The following is an 18,912-nucleotide window of genomic DNA, read 5'->3' on the forward strand; positions in this document are numbered from 1 at the left end:
TGCTTTGCTTTGTATCAGGATTTGTGACAACACTCTGTTGTAACTGTCTCAATACAGTTTCACTAATGTAGATATGGCCCCTGAAGGGTCATTTAATAGCAAATATTTTAAAGTTTTGAACAGGTTTTCAGGAACCCATCAGATCCACCCCTGTTTATTCAAAGTGTAGTTTGCTGAACTATTCATACTGATGATGCATGACGTACATGGCAGATCTAAATAAAACCCCAGAAAAATGTTGAAGGAGTAGAAAAAAGCGCCTTTTACAAATGTGCACATATCTAGGTTGTTTGGCCCTGTTACTATCCTGGACAAATCATGAAAAGACCATAAAAGTAAGCATTAAAGCGTAATGTGTAATCATTGTCAGGCAGTGACATAGTATGAAAAATATAAGTTGACAAAGAAATGTCGCTGTTTCTTGATGGGATCAGAACTTTGGCTGATAAAGGTCGCCGAGTTCTTGTCATAAAATTCCTATAGTCACATATATTCTGATTTAAATGTATCTCTAACCAGAAATCAGTGGTGGTTTCAATAAATATATTGAAACCTACTTTGCTGAGAATGCCAATAGTGCAATTGCAACTAATTAGCTGTAATCCAACAGGGATGTTTCTACTGGAATTTATTCATAGTCCTGCCCTACTCATTACCTTTTATCCCATTTAGATAATCTGGAAGAAACAAAATGATTATGACTAAAAGTCAGGTCCAACAGAATCCATTATTTTATAAGGATGTCTAAGTTCAATCCATGTATTTTTTGTCTATGTCTCATCCATGTGTGGTTATTTAATCCCTGTTAGCAGGGCTAAGTACCCACTTGCCCAGGTTTTGCACTATCCGGGGGCAGAGAGCAGCTTGTTTTCTAAGTTAAGCTTGACTACACAATATTTAATATACCGAGCAATGAGTCACAGCTGAGTGGGACTTCAGTTACTGTTTCCCATCAGAAATTGAAACTTCACTGCATAAATGTTGTTTTTCTTTTTTGGCTGAAAGCTGAATGGCAAGTGTGACATGGAGCTGCTGCTTCCCGGGGGCAGAGCAGCGCTTGGTTTGACGCCAAAGTCGGTGGGAAGCAGTACTCATAGCACCACCTCCCTGCTGAACTTGGAATCTGACACCCGATGGCATCTCCTCTGCCCTGCTCAGGGACTCCACACAAAACCTACTGGTGGTGGCCTTCTCCTAATGCCCCAGACACTGGCCCATGGGTGTTCTTGCTTCCCAGTTCTGATCACACCCAGAAGGCAGCTTGGGGCCTAATTTGCACAACAGCAGCTCTCCAATAAACTTGCTGAACCAAAACTGATGTTAAAAACTGAACTGTGGAGTACAAAGAGTAATCTATGGATTTTTAATTATTTTTTTTTCCAGCTCACCCTCGATGCATATTGTTAGCATAATTCACAGTAAGTTTTTTATGCAGGGTACTAGTAATCTCTCAGAAGTCTTTCTCAAAGCTATGCAATAAACTGTCTGGAACAAGATTTTCCACACAAGTAATGAGGTATTATAAAGATGGAAGTTGTTTCAAGAGGTGATAGCCACATCCCCATCCTTATGTACTACTTTTATCTCCTGATTAATAAGTAGTTCCTTTTTGAGTAAAGAACCACTATACTCAAATTACAGTAGTATTTTTGCATCATTCTGTTTTTTTAAGGGAAACCTTCCAGGCAGGGATGACTTAGGTCATTAATGGTTAAATGACTACCTAAATAAAAACATGGTTTTGATCTCTGGTCCTATAATTGATTCTTAGTTTGATAAAACTAAGACTCTGTAAAAAAGACAGTTACTAAGTAATTTTTTGTTCAAGAGTTGGAGACTACTCTTTCTCATAATTCTTTATCTCCCAGCAGATTTTTAAAAGCATCACCAATGAAGACTCAGTCCAGGGACAAGGAAGTCGGAGACTGATAAGTTTTTCATTGTCAGGTAAGTCACTGCTGATACAAAAGGTTTAAGGCCAAACAGTTTGTGACTGAAGTTACTAGAACCTTTCATGTACACAACTGTGTAAGTATATGTATATATTTATGCATGGGTTCTTTGTCTGTTGTTCTAGAAGTGATGCTGAGACAGAGAGTAAATATCTATTATTATTGTCACACTTCTTTCCTTCAATGAGAGTTATGTGCTCAAGTAGCTTCTTCCAAGTAGAGTTCTGGGGCCATATTAGGTTTTTCAGTTTACAATTAAATATGTAGGTCAGGGAAAGTAAGATCAAAGGCGTGTGCTTTATTTACAGAGCAAAATGCCATTTGTGGTAGTACTCTGTTCCTTGGAAAGCAAGTTCCACAGTCATGGTCTGGACCTGAGGCAGATCCATATGCTGTGGTGCAGAAGCTTCTCTGTATCACTCAAAAGTGATTCTCAGACTTCTTGAGCCAGAAGACTGCTCTCACTAACCTGCATTTCATGAGGAATGCTCAGCCTCATTACTTGGCATGTCAAAGTAAAACTGCAGGTTTTGAGGACTTAATATGTTTCCATGTGACATCTATGAACCATTTGATCTGGCTTCGGTAAGAACAAGATGTAAATCACATCTGTAGACAGAAACCAGTTTGTCAAAAGAGAGTGGTTATGAGCATGACTCTTACTTTGGAGTCTTATGCTTGCTGGTTCATTTCCTTATTTTTTTAGCTCCTGGAAGACAAAGAAAAATGCTTGACTTGACTTGGAAATTATTTGAGCATGTAGTACAGAGTAAATGTGGTACCCTAGTTCAAAAGTTTTACAGGCATAGGCTTGTGTCAGGCTTCCCTTTATTAAGGATGCATGTCAGTGCTTTTCCAAATTAGGCAGCCAGTGTGGTACTTGAGAGGTTGTGTATGATACATAGCAGATCAGACTGACGTTGGGCAGGGCTTTTTTAACACATGACTTACTTTTGCCAAGTTGCACACTGGACATCCATCCATCCGTTGATAAAACCAAAGGTTTAGCTCAACAGAAATAAAGAAGTAGACTTAATATTTTTTAATGTCCATAAATAATCTTACACAGAAAATGTGGCCCAGAGCTAATTACAGTTTTTCATTCTCTCGGATTCTTTTGCCTAGTAAGCCAAGAGGTTTCAAGAGTAGTAATTTGTAAGACTGCTAAATAATGTGGTGTCAGTGGGCCCTTTTATAAACTAGAGTATCTAATTTACAGCTTGATTTAAAGTAAAGACCATACCTCATAGTACATTTGTGATATCTTATTCCAGTGATTCACAAGCAATTAATCTGCATATATATTGCATCCATATTAACGACATCATCACAACCAGGTATATGAAAGGCTTTGATGAAATAATTTGGCAATTATTTTATCAAAAATCTAAGTTAGCAAAATAGTTCCATTTCAATCTTTCTGAAATTAACAGATTAATACATCACAAGGATTTATCTATTACCTTCTTAGTCAACACTATGCAACAAAATGTCTCTCTCAAAGCAAAATTATTGCTATCCTTCTATCTATTATGCTAGCTAATAAAATATAAATCAAGGCAGAACTCCCAGAGGCATCAGAAGGAACTGGGATTCCTTTCCATTTGCACCACTATCTCAGTAGTAACCTCTCTACTGTCACTCGCTTATACAGAGTTTTCCTTTTCAATATCTGTATTTTGGTATACTGTTATCTTCAGTCATTAGTCAATACAATCATTACTTAAAAGTTTGGTTTCCAAATTATGGTTGATTTAGTTGCAGTTAAAAAAAATGTGGCTGGAGTGTCTTTAGTGTCCCTGGAGGCGACTGCACCAACACAGAGGAATTGTGTCTTAAGCAGTCTGTAATCTTAAGAATGCAAGCAGAGCTATGCTTTCTGCCGTATAATTTTTCTAGAAGAAAAATTTATTAGAGTGGGAGAGAAAAATCTCAAAGTAGGCCAAATCACAAGAAACCCTGAACAATATGAGTGCATTTCAGCTGACTTGTATTGCTTTCTCTACCTCTGAGAGAGTCCAGTGAGACCCTCTGTTGAAATGAACTGTGTGGAAACAGTTTTTTTTCTAAAAAGCTGTTGACAAAGTGCTTTATTCTTTCTGCAGTTTATTGAGTATTTGGTTGTACAAAATCCAGCTGTTTCACTGGAGGGTCTTTTTTTTTGAGAAAATATTTCTGGATTGAATAAAAACGTCAAACAATGAAAAAGGTGTAAAATCCTTCAAGGCACAAGAATATGACTAGCTTCTTGAGAATGGAAATAGCAGAGAGTTTGCTCTGTGTCACTAGGAGGGTTTTTTACTTCATGTTTGCTTCCTTGAAGACTGGAAGTTTGTCCTGTGAAAGGCTGCTTTAGATTAATAGGTTCACTGGCAACACTGATCTCAAATAAGATAGTTTCCTATGGTTAAGCTTCTTAATGATTTTTATGATGACTGTATTATTATAGCTTTCATTATTTAAAATATCAAGAGAAATATTTTAAGCCTAATTAGGCTAGACTGAAAAAAGCCTTTAAGGAAAACTCTGCAGTCCACTTTGCATTTACTTTTCGAACATGCCTTTTCCACTGTTACAAGTGAATGTCACACTTCCATTAAGGTGGCTGAAAAGCGTCAGAGCTCTCTTGCATGAAGTACAGAAGGAAAAAATGTGCTAAGCTTCCTGCAGTGTACCAGCTACTTCACTTGCAGGTTCATGGTTTAGCAGCAGTATAATGCATTTACTGAAAGCCCTTAAAACCAGTCTTGTTGGCTGATATATTTAGGGTGTTATCATGAGGTTTGCATAATATGCCTCCTAGCTCTATGTTGCATCAAATAAATTTTTTCAGGCTTTAATATTTCACATATCTCATGTTTTCACACACTTTATTTATAAGTGTCCTTGGGGAACGAATTCCCAGAAGATCTGAACATTGCACAATCATTCAGGCATTTATCTCCATCACACCTCTCTGAGAATCTTGTTAGTTGTTTTTGTGTGGTTGTCAGACCAGGTATTCAAGTAATAACAGTTGTCAGTTTATAGGAGTTAGAGCATAAATCACAACTGAAAATAGTGTAAGGTCTGCTAAGGGTCATTATGGCAGTAGTTGTTAGCATGAAATGCTTGTTCAGAATGCAGATATATAATGCACTTTATTTTCCTTTTTTTTTTTTTTCAAATCCTAGTGGCTTACTTTATAACTACGAATCCCACACCTTTTTCTTACCTGTCAGATCTTGTGTCAAGGTGAAGTGGCTTTTTACCACGTCCAGTACACACTGTGCCTGCAAAGTATGCCTAGACTAGCAGTTTGAAAGGCCTCAGAAGGCTTTGAATTCAACTACTCTGATCTCCTATTTGACACAGGACACCTTGCCCCATGGTGGTGAGCTTTGTGTGAGTTTGGCTCAGACGTGTCTCACAGACAGGTGTTTAGTCAGGATCTGAGGATACCAAGATGGTACTTAGCTCCAGTGGTTAATCACTTGCAGTGTTAAAAACACTTATCCCTTGCTGTGATAAGCTGTTCACATTAGTGGTTCAAACTTTTTCTGTTTTCCTTCTTGATGAAGATGATTAAAAAGGTAGTCTATCTCTCAGACATTTTGGAGTATTTAATTCCAACACTACTGGCTTTCATTTATTAATATACCTATTTTCTTCCTAGTACCTCTGCTGCCCTTCTTTTAACAAATGAGAAACCCTTTTGTTTTTATTTGAAGCATTTACAGATAGGAAAAAATATTTTCTTCTCTTTTTCAGTGTCTTTAATATTTTGCCTGAGAGCCCTATGACAGAAACATTTTGGTTTATTTGATCCACTTAGTCTTTTTTTTTAAATCTCAGACCTTAAAACCTTCTTTTGTAATTACACTAGCTCTTTCTTTTCTTTCTGGATTTCATTTTAATAGAAAAGTGAAGTCTGTCTATATGTCTGTAATTTCTGAGAGCAAAAAGAAGCACTTTTTTTAACCTCTTGCATATCATCAGTTACCGAATCTCATTCAGTAGCTGATCAAGTCAGTCATCTCTTGTACTTGAAATAGTATCTTTCTCAATTTCCCTGCATTAGTTTGCTGTGTTGGATTTTAAGACTTCTTACCACTGCACATTACTGTTTGATTTCTAGAATTCCTTAATATTTGTTTCTTGAAATCTAATTAATCCCAGATGAAATACTTCTGAAAATCCTTGCTCACCTTCTTCCAAAGAGGTGGTTGCCAAATAAAGTTTGGTATCATACACTGCTTCATTAGTCAAACTGACATTTCAATAAATGCAATAGTGCTGTGCTCTTACTATTGAAATATTGTTCCACTGACAATAACTAAAAACATTGCTTTAAAAGCACATGGCTGAGAGGCAGTACCTATGTGCCTTCCATTCAATCTTGAGCAAGCAGAGTCTTGTTGTTCCTTTCTTTGAAGGCATGCCTGTGTCTAAGGTTGCTCAGCTCAGTAGATGAACTGCTGCCCTCTAAGATAGGTTCTTCTTGTTCCGTCCAAGGTCTACAAAAGAAACACTGACATATCGGCACCCTGGCAATTCCCTCATTGGTAGTCTGTCCAGATACCAGTCCTGTTCAAGTGTGTTTTTTCAGTGTCAGAACCAGAGCTGATTGCTCTTTGGGAATTCACAAAGGGAATCTGAAGGGGAGTGATGGAGCTGTCCATTGACATCCTAATTAGCAACTCTCTTGTAGTGGTGGATTATGAAGATGGTTTATTGTGCCTTGATACATGAACTATCAGGATCTCAGTAAGATGACAGTATTTTTTATTTTCTGCCATTAATTAACAGATTATAGAATACATTCCATTTTGCTATTCTTCAGCCGAGATCATAATCTAAATTGACTGTGGTCATTCCAGTAACACTGGGGTCTTTCTGGTATCCTGTTAACTTCATTTGTTCTGTTTTTAGGTATGTTCTGGGAAAGTTTGGTGTAACTCAAGATGTCTTCATTTTCTTAAGGGGTCAGATGGCTCATGAGGAATATGTCTCATTTCCTGGTCCTGAGATCATGAGGCTAGTGTGCTAAATATGAAAAAATGTGAATTTGGTGGGTTGACTGTAGAATTTCTTAGGGTTAATAACCTCTGCATAAGTGCCAGTATAGGTACCTGCAAGACATCAATTACCATTACTTGGATGGTGCTTGGGAACACAAAGGACATTCAATACTTGGCATTTGTTGAAAGGAATTTTCCATCAGTTTTAAAATATCAGTATCAGTTTCTCAAAACTAGTAGCTCTTCTGCTTACTAGTCTTTGACCTTTCTGTTGGGTTGTAGAATCTGGAATCTTAAGTAGAATATTCAGTAAAATATGCACCATCAAGAGACTAGATGGACTGAGTCTTCTTGAGACACATCTATAAACGGCACAGAATAGCCTTGTGTGTTGTTTCTAGGAATATTCTATTGGCAAAGTCCTCTTATCCCTTGGGGACAACAGCTTCCAGCTCCCTTAACTTACTCCTGGCATACTGATGACCAGACTAAATGTAATTAATTTAGAAAACAGTCTACTCCAGGGTCTGGTTCTCTATCTGATTCTCCACCCTTTTCTGTTATGCTCCTACATAGAGCATGGGTCTGGTTGAGTATCTTGCTATGTCAGTGGGGAATTGAAAGAACGTCTTTATGGTAGTTTTGCTCATCATTATTGTCAGAGAATCTCCTTGCTGAACATGACAAAACGTGACTCCTTCCTAAGCTTTTGAAAGCTTAATGACTTGTATTGAGGCAAAATCAAACATTGAAAAAAGCAGATGTATTCTAGTTGTGTTGTTGGAATTGACATCCCCACCTGGCTCCAGTAAATACACTGGTTCACCACAAAAATAGTCTCCATCACAGTCACCAGTGCCCCAAAGGTTTTGATGCTTCATGGTGACTAGATTTGCTAAATGATCCTTTATAAAGGAGACAGGGAAGTCTGTGGTGCACTTTTGGAACAGAGGGTACATGCATCCAAGTGACCAAGTGTAAAGCTTCTTTATGTCTCATCCAGGCACCTCGAGATCAGCATATATGGAAAGAAAGCTCTGGAGTTGGAAGAAATACATAAGTCACTTGGGGACAGCAGCAGGCAGCAGTTAGTACAAGCCATTTTTCTCCATTGAAGAGACCTAGCTGAAAAAGGATGCATGTACTTACAAGTAGTGCAAGTCTGTGACAGTGAAAGGCTGTAATTACTTTGTCTTTACCTGGATTTCTTCCTTCTGTCATCTGTCATGAGAGATGGCCTGACAATATTAAACTGTTAGATGTATATAAACCCTTTCACACTAAAGTGTGATTTATGACTAAATGAGAAATGACACATAGTATATTAATAACTTTTTTTTTTTTTTTTAAGAGACTGGGTGAACATACACCTTTGCAAACCATAGATGAGTTATCTTTGTAGCATCTCCTTATATGCCTCCAAGAAATGCAGTCTAAAATTACAGTGTGCAGCAGGGTATGTCCCAGCCTTCTGGAATTCATTCATCCAACCAAAGATTTAAATTCGGTTAGCTTCAGACCTTCACTTAAAAGTTTTGTATCTTCTGAACCTTTTTTCTGAAGATAATAGAGAAAAAATATTTGCATTTGGGAAGGCAGAATGGCTGTGATTCTTCTGTTGGAGACTTATTCACTGGAGTAGTAAGAGTTACAACAGCAAGTTACATCAGACAGTTACAGGATCTACGGATAGGTTTTGCTTAAAATTAAATGAAATTCTGCTTATCTGCAGATATCCATGTAGCTTTATTAAGAGCTTTTTTAGTTTTGATGTTCTATTTTTCAGTGATGAGAATTTGTGGTGAGATATATAATTGGGATATTTGTCCTTGGGAAGCAATTTCTGCTAGCCCTATTCGTACTTTGGACAATAAAAATAGAAGTTTCTATCTGACTTTTTTTTAAAAAAATTGTTGTATTGTGCAAGTTCAGCAAGAGAATTATACAAATAAAATTTCTGGCCACATTCTTAGCTAAATTACTTTTTTTTTTCCTCATTCAAATACAAAAATGAGACTATTAACTGAAGCTAGGAGTACCTTCATGGCTGTGCTCTAATTCCCATAACTGGAAAGAGGCTAATAGGTCAAGTTAAATGTATTTTCTTTATGATACATGATACATAAGTCTATGTAATTGAGTGCTAGGTATTTTCTATCAGTAGACTATTTTGTTACTCAGTGGTACCCAAAGATAGCGTGGTCTCTCTTTGAAGGAGAAGGAAAAAAAATCAGAAACATATACAGCAATGAATATTTCAGTTTTAGACTCTTTTGAGGAAGTATCAGAGCAAAAGAAAATAAGATCCCAGGGGTCTTTTTCTCTTCTCATATGTTAGCAGGCTGAACTAATACACTGCTGGCCCTTGTCATTCATACTCCTTTTGCAATCTTGGTTTCTATTTCTTGAATGCATTTCTAACAGTACAACTTCCAAAGAAATAGGGTTTGCCATATAGGATTTCAGCAGGGCTGTTAGATGAGACACTTGCTGGTTACACCGAGATGGTGCACTCAGGAAACAAAAAAGGGGAAAAAAAAAATCAGTGTTATCTTTTTGAAGCAGATAATTTTCTTTGTGAGATAGCATTGCTAGGACCATGGCAGTACATACTTTCAGCAATGTGCTTTCAAATAAGCTCTCAGTAGTGATGTCCTCTATTTTTTTTATTTTTTATATTTTTTGATAATTGTTAGGTAATGTCTCAAGAATAAGATTGTTAAAATACAGTCTGTTTCAGGACCATCTGTCCAACAGCTTTTGAATATCTGCAACATGAATTGTGGTGAAATAGATGATTAAAAACAACAGAAAGAAAAGAAATTCTTTTTAACTTGCACATTTTATTGTGTTGGCTATTACCATATGTTAAGGAAGCAACACACAACTGGGTTTGATAGCTATTTTCTGAAAAAATACTGATGATGGTGTGAAATGTGTATAATTTTCAGAGTAATCCAAAATATCTGCCTTGAGGGTTTTTCATGGTCTCTCACAACCTGCTGGAATAATTGGGTTTTTAATCAGAAGAGAATTAGAAGACTGTGAAAATTAATGTTTTCAAAAACTGCCAAAAGAAGAAATATGTGTTTAAATTTAATGTTTAGGTATGCATCTATGCAGTTTTAGAAACCATTTTGTCTAATACTTTTTTATCTCTCCAATACAGTGAGAGAAAATAGGCAGAATGCAGTATGGTGTTTATATCCCCATGTGAATTAAAGCTTTAAACAGAGGAGAATCTCCATGCAAAGGGTGGTGGAAAATAGATTAGCTACTGAACTCGCTAATAGGAATAAGTGCCTATATGTACCAAAGAAAGCTTAGAAATATATTGAAAAAAGAGAAGACCAGGGCAGTCAGTCTGTGTCTGTTGAGCCAAAATTAATGATATACCAGCAGATTAGTTTGCTTTTCATCAGCTTCACAGGGACAGATCATAATGGGCATTGTGTCTTTCTTCAGAATGCTATGGGGAAATTTTCGAATAAGTGCCTGGGCATTTTTGTGTGTGTAACACATATTATGCTCCCTGGGAGTTCTGCAGCTGTAAAACCCTGCTTAAAATTTGGACATTATAGACAAGAGTTTTTCTAAGGTGAAGTTAACCCATGCAGGGAAGAAAATGATTTAAAGTGGGAAAAAATGTAAAATGACTTCTCACGTTGAAAAAAGTGGTGTAAAAGCTAAAATCTGTACAGTGGTAAAATTTATACCTAGGAAAAATTACATCCATTGGGTACCAAATGCCATGACTTTGACATTAAATGACAAGATCTCTTTTTCAGAGTAGTCCTTCCACTACAGTCAGGCTGAGCAAGTGCTCAGGTTATTAGAAAAAACAGTATATCACTTGAATAAATATTGATGCATAAATATTGATTTAAAAGCTGAATCAGTCTGCACAATCAGGCTGTAAATTTGCAGTTTCATTATGTAATAATTTGTAAATCCTAAATCACAAGATCATTATTGTTTGGAATTACATAGTGAGTTTTTTCACATTCCTGCCATATTATTTGAGTTTGTTACCGGTTCTCTATATATTGTTTCTAGCATCCAAAAGAAATGCCCGGAATTTGAAAAATAATCCGGTTCTTTATCTTCTTTCAGATTTCCAGGCTTTTGGTCTGAAGAAAGGGATGTTCTTTAATCCAGATCCTTATCTGAAGATTTCCATCCAGCCTGGAAAACATAGCATCTTCCCAGCCCTTCCTCATCACGGACAGGAGAAAAGATCTAAGATCATGTGTAACACTGTCAACCCAATCTGGCAAGGAGAGGTAAGCAGTTGGAGAGTTAAGCTGAGACTTTTCTTAAAACATGGACTTTACTCTAGTACTATCCCTCTTTCATTTTTTCTTTTTTTTTTTTTTTTTTTTCCCTTCCTAATTGAGTTCTTGGCTAAATAGTTGTTGACCTAACTGTGTTTGATGTATTTCATTACTACTTGTCTCAGTACAAAAGGCTTAATTAGCTACAAAGATGGGTGGTACATTAAAACTTGCACTATACTTTCAGTGTAGATTGTACTTCATTGGTGTAATTTATGAAGTTGTTAATTATTGAAGGCAGGCATAAAACAGAATTGAAAAATAAACTTGCATAGCATGAAAGGCTGCTGCTAGATTGGCATAGTGTTCTTACACAGAGACATTGTATAAAGCAGAACAAGTATGGCATGCAAATAAAGAAAAGCAATGTGATTGAAAAGCTTCAGTGACAATATAAATCAAAGGCAATTTTTTTTCACGTTTGGCCATCACCTTGAAGAAATAGTGTCTAGTCTGCTTCTTTTTGTTGGAAGGACTTGTACGTACTAATGAGATCTGAGAGTTCAATTGCTGCCTGCTGGTTTTAAATTACATGCGAAATGGCAATAGGCAGCAAAGAATAAGGAATCTCTTTGGAATTAAAGGAGCCTGACATACTGGGTGTGATTTACTGGTGTGCTCTGTCACAACAATATCTCCACTGCAAGAAAGAGTAAAAGTAAATAAATACACTGCACAGATATATTCAAATTAAAATGCAAATTTTAAAGTAGCTGAGGGATAATTAGGTCAAACTGTATAGACATGGGACAAATGTGCCATGTCTTTGTGCGTGGGCAAAAAGAGCAGAAGTAGGATTGAATTCTCCTACCTGGAAAAACTAGATGCCACATCAGATTATGTGGGAGGTGGGGGAGGTTATCTGATTGGGGAGACAGCCTTGACACTAGTCAGTGAAAAATGCCTTCTAGCAGGACTTAATTGAGGACATTGTTATGAGGCATCCACCAAGTCATATCTTCTCTGTGGAGCCAAGGATCAGATGTGTCTGGTTGAGAGGTCCCAGCTCCAGCTGTGGACGTGGTCAAGCTAGAACTGGCATGGAGGATCATGCAGTTGGCAGAGACCTTTCAGTGAAGTGCATAAGACTCAGAACTAAAGGGGAGAAGGTATGAAGGGGAAACTTGCTCTCTGTATGTGATGCTCAGTACATAGGGATGTGGCCCTGATAAAATCTCATGGGTGTCTTCCCTTCAAGCTATGCCAAATGGCTGAGTTTGTGGGCTGACATTTCTTTTCCAAGTGGAGTTTGGCAATGAGAAAAGGAGAAACAATGAAATGGCCTAATTATGGACATGGGAAAGCAAAAGAGCACAGCTGGCTTCCAGCTTTGCTGTTCAGCCCCCAGGTTTTCATGATCGCGTGCAAGCGTGCTGCCTCTCCCTTTCTGTTGTTAGCCTGTGAGTGGCAAAAGAGTGTAAAAGAGACAAGCCATGGTTCAGCATGTTCTCCTTCTGGCTTTGCCTCAGCTGATATTGGGATGTTTAACTGCGTGCATTTGTGCTGCAGTCTGTGCAATCAGCCTGTCTGAACTCTTTGTTTTGTTGCTGAAAAGCTGCGTTGGTTTCTGCTGCACAGATGACCATAGGCCTGATTTTCTGCAGCTTTGTCCCTTCACGGGACAAGGGGAGAAGGAAGACTGAAAACTGTTGCTGAATCACGGTGGTAGCCATTCTTCTGTCCACCCTTTTCACTTATGGATGTGAATATATGAAGTGACAATATACTGAGGACTCGTAGCCATTTCATTAAGAGTATCAGTCACGAGTTGTTTTCGCAAAAACAAATTTTAGGTAATCTATTATTTCAGAAGGGTCATTCTGTTCTTAGATTCTCTGTCACTCCATGTGAATAGAAGGCAGTTGTTCTCTTTTTTTCAGTTGAATGACCTATCTGATTTGTACTGAATGCTAAACTTGAAAAAATCTGGAATAGGGAAATAAAATTATCAAAATATCTGCAGACTAGGATCTTTCTGTATGTTCTTGATTACCCTTGAGCAAATTCAGAAAGAGTCAATTCAGTTTTGTAGGGCTTCAGCACTAAAAGTCCTACAGACTAGAAAGATTTACTTATATTAATTTGTTCTGGTATTTTCCCCTCATATAGTTACCAGGCTGTTCTGTTTGTATAGTAACCACCTGCATTAGACAAATGCTCTGGGAGCACCCTGGTACCTCAGGCAAATTTTCATCTGTCTCATGCAATATTGATGATCATTTCATAGGCTGTTCAAATGCTGTTCAGCACAGGTTATCCTGACTTAAAGCTATTCTTCCATTGCTCTAACTTGCAGCACTTTGTACAAGGTGACATAAGGAAATGGAAATTTCTTACAGATGAGGAGTAGCAAGTGACAATTTGACACTTGCAGCAGGGCTCACTGTAGAGGTGAAAGAGCTGTCACACTGAGAGTTGTTCACTGAGGCAGGTTAAAGCCCAAGGTGGTAACTCCTCCTGATAGAGAGACGTCATTTTGAACATGTTTCTGTATGTTTTCACATGCTCTTCAGAAGTATCTGTAATGTTAAATAAGTGAGTGCCTGGAAACCACATGGAACTGGACAGGTTGAACTCTACAGCCCCAGATTAAGCAGGTATTGCCCTGCCAACTCAGTCAGTTGCAAAAGCACAAACAGAAAACAGCCCTATCATGCTGTGAAGGTAAAATGCAAAAAAAATTTCAGAAGTCCCCATTTCCCAAAATGAGAAGGGTGTATGCTTATCCTCTAATATAGATAGCAAAATATAATGACACTATTTGCATATTGTTTCATATTGAAACAGTGCATGTGCTGTCACACTGGTCAGAAACAGCTCATTTAAAAAGATTTAATGTTTCAGAAATCAGTGAAGTGATACATAGTTCAGACAAGTAATAGATCACAGGAACAAAGCAAAGCAGTTTAAAAAGTAGTTCACATACATCCAACTGGATAGGAAATTCTATGATTTGGCAGATAAAGTGCTTCAGGTTTCTGAGCACTTAGCTTAGACATACTTATGGTGTTTCATTCTTAACTATGGCACCTTGAGCAGACTGTTTCCTCAATTCTTGTTTTATTTACTAGTGAGTGGAAGGAGAGCTCTGAGGAATGACCAGTGAGATAACTCTAAAAATCGGCTGATGCAACCACTCAGCATATTTAAAGTAATCAAAAGAGTCATCTGTTAAATAACAGATCGAATTTCAACTCCAATAATCTAACTCTTGAGGGGTAGATTGCCCTAAAATGGGAGCCCACTACTAGGTTAAAAACAATCTCAACTTCCTGCAGTTTCCCTCCTTGTTTCTTTGGCTCAGTTTTTACAAACACTGATAAATTATAGTTGAGACTTGGAATGGCTGCCTTATTCCGAGGACAACCACATTTCACTAGTAAATTAATTGATGTGAATAAGCTGAGAGCAAGTGCACTTAACAAATAGCAGTTAGTATGTCAGATCTGATGCACAGATTTACAGTATTTTCAGCTAAGTAATTCATGCTCTCTGCGCCTCAGATAACTCACAACCTTTCAAAAATATTGCACTTGAATAATTTCTCACATAAGCTGTCTCTTGAGATTACCAATGCAAAATCAGAAGAAGGAAGCACTCAAGGGCTTGAGCACCAGCGGGAAGTGGCTTCTGTAGTGCAGGCCATCATCAGTGATAGAAGCATTGGGCTTGGATGCTGCCTGCCTAAATGCCAAGATGCAACTGACTATCTGAGTGCTGGTGTGTGGCTGCTTTCCTTAATGCAGAGTTATAACTTGGGCACTGATTCTGTGATCCTGAATGCTGAACTGGTAGGTGGTTGATAGACCACCCACAAGTTCTGGGACTGAAAAACACTTTGCCAAAGTAGCCAGATCATGCAATAAGGAGTTTGTTAGCTGTCTGCCTCTCTGGAGGCTTTATGTTGGCTGATAAAATGGGTGCTACCTGAGGTAGCACAAGCCTACAGTCATACAATCAGGGGATACTTGAGCAAAGCCGAGTCTTTCCAGAACGGAGTAAAACCATTGAAGATGTTTTAATATATTTGAATCACCAGTACGAATTTAAACTAAAGTGAGTTGTGCTTGATCTGATTTTGATCTAATGTTCAGAACACTAGAATGCTGACAGTCCTACCATGGCCTCACAGAATCATTCTGTAATTTCAACAGAAGACCAAAATAAAAGCAACAGAAACATCACACTGACTGAACTCCCTATTGTTTAATCTGGATAAGCTTTTCTCCCTTCTACTGCCAAATATGAAAGACTATGCTGTAGAAACTTGGAGGCCTTCATACCTAAGCATAAAAGCAATATATAGGTGAAGTGAAATCCAGATCCTGAATTTAGTATGAGTTTCGCCAAAGGTATCATCAGGACTGAGTGAAGCCTTGCAGGTGGTAGCTTCCCTGTATAACATTTCTGCATATATGTCCAGGTAAAGAATAAAACATGGTTTCACTACACAGACAAGCTTTAGCTTTATAGGTACAGATTTTAATATCTGTCAATTGAAATTTGAAAGCCCAAGACAACAAACTTCTTCAGGAATGGGTTATGGTGTGAAAAATCATCCAAATTTTTTGGGGGGGTTTCTTCTTGAACTGCATTTTACTTGCAACTTCTGCATCTACACGTTTATCAGTCTTGCTAGTTTTGTATATTTGTGCTGATAAGAGATATTTTATGTCTTTTCTGTGCTAATAAGATCATAGACAATTCTGAGATGAATCTTAGGGAGAAATCCAGAAAGCCAGTTTGCTGAAGACCCTATCTGACTTTGAAGGAGTTTAGTAGAAAGGATTGAATCATACATTTACGTGCATTTATGTGCATCCCTTTTATGGTAGGGAAAAACTCCAACAATTGTGCTGTGCCAGAATAATAAAGAACTGCATTGGATTTGGCCCCCTGCAGTCACTGCTGTGTTCCAGCATTTCTCGTAGTAGGTGTAGGCATGTTCCCACCCATGGCAGCAGTGGAGCTCTGCCCTTGGCACTACTGACTGCAGTATAAATAAGGAGTACTGTCAATTAGGAGTAATGTAGAAAGCTTAAGAAACTGGAATTCTTGATGAGCTTATCCAGCTGTTGGTGCAAGTAGTGTTGTATGGGAAAGCAGCGAAATGTAGAGGAGGTTTTTGAATGAAGAACAGAGTAATACAGAGAGTTGTATGTGCATCAAACTGTAATTTTTTCACTGAAGAATTTGAAACAAAACCCGCTAATGAAATATTCAGCTGAAAGAATAAATTTATCTTCATCCATCAAATGTAATTCACAGCCTTTTAAGATTTACTTCTGCTTGTATCATCCCTGTACATGATAGATATCACAAATAAATTGTATTTTTAATTCTATTGCTTTTTCAAGTCCAAATCAAAAGCCCAGTTCTTCCAGTCACCAACGTATTAATTTGTCTGTCTTTATTATACTGACTTTGTTATACTGTCTACCAATTATTATATTGACTGTTTTTTAAAGAATTTGCCTTGCCCATAACTTGTCTGATTAGTGCTAATGGACATCTCTGTTCATTTGAACAACTTTCTTGATAGTGCTGTTGAGTCATCAGGATCCATCTGTATTCAGGGATGCAAACAACTTTGGTAAAAATAAAGCATGGAAATGAATCATCACCAGTAGCTGGCTTTCCTTGAAAACTATTCCAAGCTCTGGAAGTTGTTCTGTTCTCTTCTAAATGGATACAGATGCATTTTGCCAGGTCAGCATTAGCATGGGCCTTTGTTCTTTACCTTATATATCATGCACTAAGGTCCCCTTAAGATCTGTTCACATTAATTAAATTAATCATCTGTGTCTGTAAAACCATTGCTGAGCCTGGAAGCAAATAGGCACTGAAAAGTAGGTTACTATCTGAAACTCTTTCAGTGGTGTTTACTACAGTGTTTACAGATCATGCTTGAAGATGCCAGCAGTAATATAAAATCAGATTTACATTTAGATCATTGAGATGGTGTGAGAGTATGAATGTCTTAGCTGATTCTGTATAGCTTTGATTCTGATTTGTGTCTCTGTGAGAGTGAATCTGCAGGAGGCAGCTGTGTAAAATCTGTGTAAATGAGAGGAGAATCCTAATGACTTATTAGTGGCCAGAGCCAAAATTGATGATACACCACTTAACCCAAGAAGACTTAATACATTAATATGTTGCTGTGATTTTCTTTATCATGCCACTTTTGCTCATTACTCTCCTTCCATTTCTGTATTTCTATTGAAATAATTAATTATACCTTGTTGGTTTTTGATGCCTGAGAAAATATCAGCTAAGGCTTTTCTATTGGCAGGGGCATTTTAAGGATAAGCCTAGTACAGATTCTCCAGTGTCTGATAAGATGTGCTATAATGCTGCAGCTCTTCTCTTAGTGAAGAATTAAAAGGCTCTCTCTCTCTTGTCCTACTCCCTCTTTGCATTGAATGTGTAGGGACAAAGCAATCTCTGCATCTCTTGCCACTGTAGCAAGTGGGACAGGCATTGAAAAATGGCTGAAGAAGTGGGGAAATTAGAGAGATGTAAACAAGTCTGTTTCCTCATAGACATCTTAATTCCAGAGAGATGCAATCACACCCTAAAAAAAGAAATAATTGAAGAAGATCCTAGGAAAATAACACACATACTAACTTGTTCCATTAATCATGGTTCTTAACAATTCTCTGGGTCCATCCATAATAGTATTTGTGTTCCATTCAAGAGATCCATTTCAAAGCAAATCTCCTGCCCTCCCCACTAAAGACATCACTTGTCAGTCCAGAAGTGCATGAACTCAATTGCTCTCAGCAGAAGGGAAGTGAACAGATGTGCTCTAGGAGTGCACCAAGTGCTTTTCAGACAATAAATGGGAGTTCAATCCAGGGCACCAGCCTGGAGTCACTTCATGGTAAAACCCTTGCAACACGTCTGGATGTGGTAGTCAGGTACACAGCACCAGCTGCTTTGCTCTGCAGATCCACTCACATTGTACCATAACCTTCCTGATGCAGACATGGCCAAGACATTCCAGAGGCTAGGAAACATCAGCCTCCACAAAGCATCTTTTCTGCAGCTCACTAGTGCTATTTTTCCCCAGTATACCAGGGATCATCAATCATTCCTTGTCTTCAGTCTTTCTGATGGTAACTTCTGTTCAGGAATGCACCTGACCACCATTTCTTCTAACAGTCCTAATACTTTTGTAGAGGAAAATAAAAAGGTTTTGCTCTCTGGAGGTCTGTACTCTTTTCCAAAGCCTCTAATTCAGGGTTTTTTTCAATCTGGGATTCTTCCAGGTGCAAGGGCAGCTGGTTCATTACCTCATCCGTTCAGTGGAGGACTTCCTCATCTTTCCTATAAAGGAGAGCCCTTGAACCCCTAGCTGGTAAGGGTCGGATACCACATTTACAAGATGTGGTCAGAAGCTATTTCTAGGGCCAGGCCCTCAGGGAGAAGCAGGTTATTCCTAAAGGCATTTCATTCTGCTGAGGCAATCCACCAGCTCCTCTGTGGAGTGTGCTGTGTCGTGTATCATCTCAAGTTCTAAGAGTTTTGCACCAAGTTGGTGTGATAAACAAGGCAATGCACGGGTAATTACTGGGTTGGGCTAATCAGAGAATAGAGGTTTAACTTCTTTTGTTACCTGTTCAT

The 18,912-nt window shown here is 38.0% G+C and overlaps 1 protein-coding gene across 30 annotated transcripts in view; it reads left to right on the forward strand.

The window, feature by feature from the left end:
* The window catches only part of HECW1 (HECT, C2 and WW domain containing E3 ubiquitin protein ligase 1), a 319,771-nt gene that overhangs the window by 224,537 nt on the left and 76,322 nt on the right, over window positions 1-18,912 (forward strand). For 20 of the 30 annotated variants that reach the window (XM_086845056.1, XM_086845137.1, XM_086845031.1 and 17 more), the window contains 2 exons: window positions 1,872-1,947; window positions 11,066-11,235. In XM_086845056.1, the coding sequence (XP_086701182.1) occupies window positions 1,872-1,947; window positions 11,066-11,235 (246 nt within the window). Of the gene's footprint in view, window positions 1-1,868; window positions 1,948-11,065; window positions 11,236-18,912 lie in introns of all 30 variants that reach the window. The other 10 variants (XM_086844979.1, XM_086845088.1, XM_086845144.1 and 7 more) reach the window with 1 other exon arrangement.

The sequence above is a fragment of the Cyanistes caeruleus genome, chromosome 1 (assembly GCF_971803275.1).
Source record: "Cyanistes caeruleus chromosome 1, bCyaCae1.hap1.1, whole genome shotgun sequence".
Lineage (NCBI taxonomy): Eukaryota > Metazoa > Chordata > Aves > Passeriformes > Paridae > Cyanistes > Cyanistes caeruleus.